The following is a 9,824-nucleotide window of genomic DNA, read 5'->3' as shown; positions in this document are numbered from 1 at the left end:
AGAGGATGAACATCACATTTTAAAATATAAAAAATCTAAAATATAATTAGAATAATTATCGAGTTCCAACAAAATAAATAATTATTATCTTTATAAAACAATTATATTATTAAACCAAATATAAATTACTTCGTTATTGTACATAAATTAAATTATAAAAAAATTGAATTAAAAAATTACACAAAAAATGAGGAATTTCAGATAGTTAATTTAATACTAATATCGATATATTTTTGTCAAATTTTTATGATATCTTCAAACATATATTTTATTCAAAAATAAAAACATCATCGATTTCTCAAAATCACATAAAGTCATATTATAACATCGACTGAGATAAAGAATAAAATGAAATATTAAAATCACAATGTATCTCGCTGCATTGCGCGAGTATGCTTCTAGTTATTTACATAATAGTTTCGTGGAAAAGTACTAATTAAAATTACATAAAATCGCTTCTACTCCTACTTTGTTATATTTCAAAATCCTATTTCTTGTATTTTTGCTAAATATTTTTAATTAATTTTTAACAATAATACAAATTTATAAATAAATAAAAAATCATTTCACATTTAACAATCAACCTCAAGAAAAAAACAACGCATCAATTGTTACAAAATTACCAAGATCCAAATAAGAAGATGTTCAATGGTCGATTCTCGGTAAAATACAAATAACCCAAAAATAAATGAACTAAAGTTCTATATCGAGATTTTAAGCAGTAATAATGCAAGATAATCAACCACTAAAGAATGTAAATAATAAACGACTCCATAAAATACAAAATAAAACATAACTAGGAGAAAACACTGAGATTTTTAAGTGGAAACCCGAAAAGGGAAAAACCACTGATGGAGAACATGGAGAACTGTTTCATTGATTGTTTTCATGATGATACTCTTGAAAAAATTATAGTCTTTTACAATGGATAAATGATAAGCCAAGAACTGCTCCATTGTCATTTTAAAATTACAATAAACTTGGGGAGAAAGCTTTTAGAGAGAGAAAAAAAGTTTTTCTATATCTGATAATTTTGAAATCTACGCCCTACAAGGAAAGAAGCAGGATTAAAACCCTCGGACCAAAGATTTGGACCGGGCCACATGTTGGGCGAAGTAAGAGGTTGCTTGTTTACCTCTTAATGGTTCTAAAATTCTCTTAATGATTTTACATCATGGACATTTCTTTAACCATTTCGTGCCTTAATTTCACTGTAAACAATTACCAAACAATTATATTTCATTTTGCACTATATCGTGAGAGCCTCTTAATCATTCTGCACCAAACCATTCAGCAACTATCAAACAACCTCTAAGCCGCATGAATGAGGTCGCCCATCACACACACAGGGGCTGAAATCCGTGTGAACGATTTGGCCGGTTGGCAAGAGCATGCCATAAGGCGTACGAGTTATTGGAGATATCGATCACGAAAGGTGCTGTGCAACATCTTGAGCTGTTAAAGCCGTACAGAAAAAATGCCAAAAACCATCAAATTACAATGTAAAGTTAAAAACTTATTACTTTATTTATGATACTATCTTTTGTTGCAAGTCATGTCAAAACTTGTTTAGGCCACGGATATTGGGGGGAAGCAAATAACAAGGACAACCTGACAAGGCCACAAACTCGGGAATGACATTATATCATTGTCAATGGCAGCAGCGGCTGCAAGCAGAACTTCCATAACTAACACAACGTTCTACCTACAAATTTTGGAGAATTCTATTAAATTAAGGTCACTAACGAATGCCAAGACAATTCATCAGCATTTCATCAAGAACAATCTCAAATACAGCTCCGTTGTACTGGACAAACTCACCCGTGTCTACATTTCGTTTCACCAGCTCGAACTTGCCCACCGAGTGTTCGATAATATTCCTTACCCAGAAAGAAAGAACAATGTCTTGTTATGGAACCAGTTGATCAGAGCTTACGCTTGGGAAGGACCCTTTGATCATGCCATCACTTTATATGTTGAAATGATGCAATCAGGGGCCACAGCCAATAAGTACACTTACCCGTTTGTTTTGAAAGCGTGTTCTGCAATAGGGGATGTTGAATTTGGTAAATTGATTCATGATCGTGTGAAGAGTGTGTTTCTTGGTGATGATGTTTACATTTGCACTGCCTTGGTTGATTTTTATGTGAAATGTGGGTTATTAGGTGAAGCACGGAAGGTGTTTGATAAAATGCCTAATAGAGACGTTGTGGCATGGAATGCTATGATTGCAGGAAGTTCTCTTCATGGCATGTATCACGAAATGATCGATTTAGTTCAAGAAATGCAGAAGGTGGGATTGAGGCCTAATTCATCGACCATTGTGGCTATTCTTCCGGCTATTGGGGAAGCTAATGAATTGATGCAAGGAAAAGCAGTTCATGGGTTTTGTTTAAGGAGGAGATTTGACGGTGATGTGGTTGTGGGAACTGGGTTATTGGACATGTATGCCAAATGTGAGTGCCTGGAAAACGCGAGGAGAGTTTTCGATACAATTAATGTAAAAAATGATGTAACTTGGAGTGCGATGATAGCAGCATGTGTCGCTTGTGATTCAACCATGGAGGCATTGGAACTGTTTGACCAATTAATGGTAAAAAATGGTGCAAACATGTCTCCAGTTATAGTTGCAACTGTTCTTCGCGCCTGTGCTAATCTTACTGATATTAACAGAGGGAGGTGGATACATGGTTATTCTATCAAATTGGGGTTTGTTTCTTATATAATGGTCGGTAACACACTTCTTTCTCTTTATGCCAAATGTGGGATCATAGATGATGCAATTAGGTTTTTCAACCAAATGGATTTAGAAGACACTGTATCCTTCAATTCCATCATTTCTGGTTGTGTGCAGAATGGTCATGCAAGGGTCGCATTTAATTTGTTTCACGATATGAGATCATTTGGTATCAACCCTGATATGGAAACCATGATGGGATTCTTTGCTGCATGTTCACATTTGGCAGCTCTACAACATGGAGCCTGCGGCCATAGCTATTCAGTAGTACAAGGATTTACAGAATCGACCAAAGTTTGTAATGCTATTATTGATATGTATTCAAAGTGTGGAAAGATAGAAATGGGAAGGCTAGTTTTTGATCAAATGCATAAAAGGGATTCTGTTTCATGGAATGCTATGATTTTCGGTTATGGCATACATGGTTTAGGGTTGGTAGCAGTTTCATTATTTGAACATATGCAAACTGTTGGTTTTAATCCGGATGATGTCACTTTTGTCTGTCTTTTATCCGCTTGCAGCCATTCAAGACTTGTTGCAGATGGGAAACATTGGTATGCTGCCATGACTCACAAATTTCAGATAAATCCCAGGTTAGAACACTACTTGTGTATGGTCGATCTTTTAGGTCGTGCTGGACTTTTGAGTGAAGCTTATGAGTTCATTCTTAGGATGCCGTTTAAGCCTGATGTTCGTATTTGGAGTGCATTGCTTGGTGCTTGTCGAATTCATAAAAATGTTAAGTTAGGCGAAGAGATTTCAAGCAAAATTCAGATTCTTGGTCCCGAAAGTACTGGAAACTTTGTTCTTTTATCTAATATTTATAGTACAGCAAAAAGATGGGATGATGCAGCACGAACCCGAGTCTTGCAAAGGGACAAAGGTTTCAAGAAAAGCCCAGGGTGCAGTTGGGTTGAAATAAATGGCATCGTTCACACATTTGTTGGCGGAGATAGGTCACACCCCCAATGGCCGTTAATAAACACAAGGTTAGACAAATTGCTAACGGCTATGAAAAATTTGGGATATGATGGAGATTACAATTTTGTCCTTCAGGATGTTGAAGAGGAGGAGAAGGAACATATTCTTCTTTATCACAGTGAGAAGTTAGCTGTTGCTTTGGGCGATCTTAGTTTGAGCCCAGAGAAGCCAATTCTCGTGACCAAAAACTTACGAGTATGTGTTGATTGTCATACGGCCTTAAAGTATATGAGTACAATAACAAAGAGAATGATAACCGTTAGGGACACAATCCGTTTTCACCATTTCAAGAACGGAACTTGTAACTGTGGAGATTTCTGGTAGGGTGGTGATCTTAGAGGAATCTTCAAAACCACCGGTTCAAAGAGAAATACTTAGAAGATTGTTTTTGATTCGGGAAGCTACGGGTGAAAGGTGGGTTAACTACATCATGTTCATTTAAACTTTGGTAACGAACCATCTTGTTGGCAGTCTATTTATGTGATGAGATATCATCACTACGCTGAATATAGTCACAAGAATTAACTTTTATATTCATCATAAGTATCGAATGAAGATGCATTTACGGTCCATGTTTTGTAGGGTGCGGTTGATCGAGATTACAGCAGGGGAGATGCATGATCCAAGGGCAGATCTCAACCACCATTGGTCGCGGGTTCAAGTCTTTTCAGGATCATTGGAGATTTTCTTGGCTGTTATTTCTGTGCCTCATGGGATAGTCGAGATGCGTGCAGGCCGGCTCAGACACCATGATTACCAAAAAAAGGCAAGATTTTTTAGCTCTTCACGCACACTACTTATATGGTTCATCAAGTTGAAACACATTAGTCATTAGCGTGGGCATTTCCCATGGCCCATGCGTTTGTTACGATCGCACAAGCATATATCTTTGTCAACCCCGTTTTATACAAGCCTATACAATTCTGAAGGCGGAGAACTTGTGGGGGGATCTCAATTTAATTCACAAATGACTGAATGCGTTTTACGTTACGAGAGATATTTAACCTTTCAAGAGGTACATATATATATATATATATAGAGAGAGAGAGAGAGAGGGAGGGGGGGAGGATCAAATGAGAACAAAGTCAAATAAGAGAACACGAGAATAGCCAAATCACACGTGATTTTGCACTAAAATCACATGTGACTATGGAACATGGTCAATGCAAGAGTGTGCGGGCAACCTGACCCGCTATCTCAGGTCGCGGCTAAGGTTGCGCTAATCACATGTGATTTGGTTATTCTCGTGCTTTCTTATTTGACTTTGTTCTCATTTGATCCTCCCCTCTCTATATATGTAGATCTATATATATCTGTCTAAAAAACATGCCAAAATCATATAAACAGTTAACCATTGGGGGTGGGTTAGCTGGTAAGAACTTGAGTTTGCTCATAAGTGGTCACCAATTTGAGTCCCTTCAAAATCACTATAGGTTTTTCAGTTAATTTTAGGTCCTTATGCCAAAATCATATAATAGAGAATATGCATGCTCTAAGATTAGCCTCGTTAACACTTTAAGGCGCTTTTGGTTTGCATAAAATGTTTAATGAGGAATTGCAATCCAAGAATTTTGGAATCAAATTGAATCTGATTTAGGGGCCGTTTACCCAAATGCTTACCCGGTAAGCGCTTACCAATAGGAGTCAACAATATAATTTATTTTGATGCGTAAGATTTTAGTACATCAAAACATATTGAATGCAACGATTTACTGGGTAAGTGCTTACCTTGGTAAGAGTCGTCATCCTCACTTACCGGGTAAGACTCTCCATCTTTCTAATCGCTCTTACCCAGTAAGATTCTTGACCCATCTCATGTTCATCCGATGAAGAAATTTATACGTTAAACACTTACCAAGTAAGTTTTTAATAAACGACACCTTAATCATACATTTAATTGGTATAGAATAAAATGGAATTCAATTCTATTTTTTAACCTTATGTCTGGTTCATAGAATATGTTCTGGAACTAAATATAAATAAAGATAAATCATAGTTGTACCTTTCAGTAATATTTTTCTAATTTATTGTTTAGTTTACAAAGTACCTACTCACAATTAATTATAAATATTAGTAAAATTATTCAAATTACCATTTATTTGATATTATTAAATTATATATATATGCAATATTTAGAGAATAGTTTTTTCCATCATTTGGGAAAAAAAGTTTGAATACCTACAATTTTAATTGGCCTTACAAGGAATCAATATTAGGTAGTATTTTTTAGCTCACTCAGTAGGAGGGGTTGAACCCGAGAGATGTCGTTATTGAATAATATTTTAGAGATTTAACTAACAAAAAAACCGTATTAAACTATATGCCGCTACAGGTTTTTTAATCTAACTGATACTAATCGAGTTTCTTAAAAGGTTATAGATTTAAAAGAAGTACTAAATATTGTGGCTGAACCGATCCTAATCTTTTTGTTAATTATTTTAAATAGAGTTGTTTACAGACAAGACATCTGCTGGACCAACCCGTTCGACTCGTTAAAAAAAAAATAGGCTTTGGACAATAATTTTCAAAAAATTGGAAATGCCAGAAATGACTCATTTATATTCATGGGTAGGCTTAAACTATATAAATTTCTTTGGGTAAAATACGTGAAATAGCAACATATTTTTACAAATTTTTTTATTATAGCATTGTATTTTCAGTTTTTTTATTGGGTAACATCTTAAATTAAGTTTACCCATTATACCAGGTTTCTTTGCCACATCATTATCCACGTAGATTGTCCATATGTACGATGGTGCTGATATGACATTTCTTAATTGTCCATTTTTGATATTTTATAAAACTCTTTTTTTTCTGTTATATATTTACATCTTATTTCAATTGAAAATATTACTATGTACTTTAGATTATTTTATGTAAGTTGTGGTTTTATATAAGTTTTGTTTCTTGACAATTACAAGATTTTTTTGGCTCGTTTTTCTACCCATTTAGAGGATGGGTAAAGGTACGTTATTCAATCCGGAAAAAAGAGTTTGAGTATGCAATATTAGGCTTGTTCGACAAAAACGTTGAGTTAGACCAAGTTCGGACCTGACTCAAGTCCACGAATGATCATCTCTAATTTTAAATAATGTTATTTAGAAATTTTACAAAATAAATAAATAAATAAAAAGTAATTGAATTTAGGTTTAAATCTAATTTTCTTTGAGAATAAATAAAGTACATCATCATCTACACTCACCATATAGTTAGAAGAGTCTAACCATAAGCATTCATAGTCTCATGATACCATACATATTTTACCTTACAATCTAAGCATCACATTCATCATGGGTACATTGGGTGTCAATCACATGTGAAGTAAATTAGGTGAAGGTCTCACAAACTTTTAAAAAGTAATTTTTAGTTTTATTTTCTTCATGTTTTTATAAAAAAAACATTTAATGATACACATGTACGGTCCAATTTTTTTGGAGGCCCTATTGTATCTAGAATTTTTGATGGCATTGCATAAGAGATAACAACATACATATATGTTAAGCACAAAATGACGCTAATCCTAAACGATCAACAATCTGAACCTAACCTGAATCCAAACCGTTAGTAATTGGCATTTAAACCTAAACAATTAACAATTTGAATCTAAACAATTTGGGCTATAGCTTTACATAAATTGATGAAAATGCCCTAAACATATGTAAAATTGGGCCCCAAAATTTTTTGAGACTATGTTCAAAATCTCATATTTAACATGCTAAGGGACGACCCTGATGATACATATAGTTTTATATAATTATTTGTATATGTTAAATTAATTGATGCAATAAAAAATAAATATTAAATATCACATTTAAGATTTTTATATCTAACCAATTGCATCAATTGATTTTTTTGCATTAGTAAAAAACAATTTTTATTGTGGTAATTTGGATTTTTTTTAAATGTTCAATTTGATATCTGAATTAAAAAAAAAAACGAGATTTGAAATGAAAAATAGATTTGATTGCATTAATTTTTGAAAAAAAAAAACGAATTTTAGTTATTTTTCTATAATTATTTTGCAAGTTGGTTCCCCAAAATAGCAATCAGGTGCAAGTTGGTTCTCGAAAATGACGATTTTGAAAGTTGGTTCTCCATAATAGGAATTAGGTGAAAGTTGGTTCCATTTTGGTATAATTTTCCCTTAAATTAAAATACTTTCTAATAACATAATAAAAATAAAAATAATCTTATCACCTATGATCAATAATATCAAACACTTTGATGGTAGATTCAATGGTGTTAGTTTGGAGAAGATAGTTTCAAACACTATATTTAAGGGTTTATAGTAAACTACAAATTTGGTCCTTATGGTTTATCAAAAAATAACATTTTTTGTTGTTACAGTTTTGATATTACAAGATGGCTATCACGGTTTGTAAAAACATCTGAATTTCGTCCTTCCCTCAAACACCCGTCAAAAATTCTGTTAAATAAGGAGTATTTAAGTCTTTTTATCGATTTTTTTGCCACTACTCCATCAAAAACCACAAAGACCAAATCATAAAATCAATTTTGATTGGTTAAAAGAAAAAAAAATCGATAAAAGAACGAACATGCCCTTCATTTAACGAAAAATTTTATATGTCATTAGAAGGAGAGACCAAATTCAGACCATGATAGTCATCTTGTAACTTCATATCTGCATAGATGAAAAGTGTTACTTTTGGCAAAACAAAAGAGACTATAATTGTAGTTTACTTTAGGAGATTGTTTGTTTACCTCTTAACAGTTCCATTAAGAGACAACATCTGAATCGTTAAGAGGTGAATCTTGTTTGATAATTTTTTTTTGGCTCTTAATGGTTCCAAAACTCTTTCAATGATTTTGTATCTTGAACTTTTTTTAACCATTCAGCACCCTAATTTCATTGTAAATAATAACCAAACAATTATATTTTATTTTGTATTATATCATGAGAGCCTTTTAATCATTTCAATCACTTAATCATTCTGCACAAAACCATTCAGTAACAGCCAAACAACCCATAAATTTTACATACGTTACATTAAAATTTGGTACTAAAACAAACAATTTCAAACTAACGAGTTTTCCAAAATTTGATTCACTAAAATAAGGATTAGATTAAAATACGTATTATTTTTATAAATTTTAATTTAAAAAAAATAAGAAATACAAGAAGTTTTTTTTACCTATATTTTTTATAAATAAAAATACGTAAAATATTTTTTAAAATCGATTGTATAGTTAATATCGTCTATGTTCAACGCAAGAGCTAAAAAATGAATTATTAAATAATATTTAATTGAATTGTTTTGTTTTGTCATTGAAGGGTAACAAGAAGGATCGGAAATCGGAATACATCAAATATTCCAATGCCTCTCTTTGGATTTATTGATGGAACTTTTCTGGAAAATTAATATTAAAAATAACTTAATAATATTAATTAATAAATAACTAACAAAACTAGAGGACTTGGCGCCGTATGTACTAACGAGGAGTACTGTTTGCAAAATGATAAATTTCAAAACACCCCCTTCAATATTGTAATAAATGCATAGACACCCCTGTGTTTTTGACACAACACAAACATTAAAATTTACATACCAATAATGAAGTCAGTTGAAGATTTTTTGGTTGCCTAAGAGATCGTTCACTAAACACTTACCAGGTAAGTATTTATTGGGTCATTTATTTTATCGGATGAACATGATAAACTGAGAATTTTACCTGGTAAGGATGATTATAAGGATGTAGAGTCTTACTCGATAAACTGTTGCATGCGGAAATGTTTTGATGGGATACCGGGTAACCGACCCCTAAGTTCATGTGTCGGGTAATCATCCCAAGGGACTAATGCACTCTAAGTTGCTTGGACTAATGGTATTTGAACCAAGGTTTGCCGCTCTAGGAACCCAACACTCTGGCTAGCTCTCTCTCGACACTCTGAAATAATTTGTGCCTGCCTTTGTTAAAGAGAACGTGTTGCAGTCCATATCAGCTAGACTCGCAATCTATTGAGCTATAAATGTACTGATATAGATTTTATAGAATGAATAAAATATCATATAATCTGTATAAATACATTTGTGAAAGAAGAGTAACTACTCTTTAAATGGGAAAAAATCAAGATCAATTTATTAGT

General features: G+C 32.9%; 1 protein-coding gene across 1 annotated transcript; it reads left to right on the top strand.

The window, feature by feature from the left end:
• The first annotated feature begins 1,654 nt into the window (after positions 1-1,654).
• Positions 1,655-4,042, top strand: LOC112521026 (pentatricopeptide repeat-containing protein At3g16610). Its single transcript, XM_025129652.1, has one exon. It carries the CDS (start codon positions 1,655-1,657, stop codon positions 4,040-4,042), a length of 2,388 nt encoding a protein of 795 aa, XP_024985420.1.
• Positions 4,043-9,824: the final 5,782 nt, after the last annotated feature.

The sequence above is a fragment of the Cynara cardunculus genome (genome assembly GCF_001531365.2).
Source record: "Cynara cardunculus var. scolymus isolate 2C chromosome LG 11, CcrdV1, whole genome shotgun sequence".
In the NCBI taxonomy this organism is placed as follows: Eukaryota; Viridiplantae; Streptophyta; class Magnoliopsida; order Asterales; family Asteraceae; genus Cynara; species Cynara cardunculus.
The sequence above is the reverse complement of the archived record's forward strand: the minus strand, read 5'-3'. Positions and strand labels throughout refer to the sequence as shown.

Bases quoted from the DNA above. Each gene is read 5' to 3' on its own strand.
- LOC112521026 (XM_025129652.1), top strand. From the start codon at position 1,655: ATGGCAGCAGCGGCTGCAAGCAGAACTTCCATAACTAACACAACGTTC.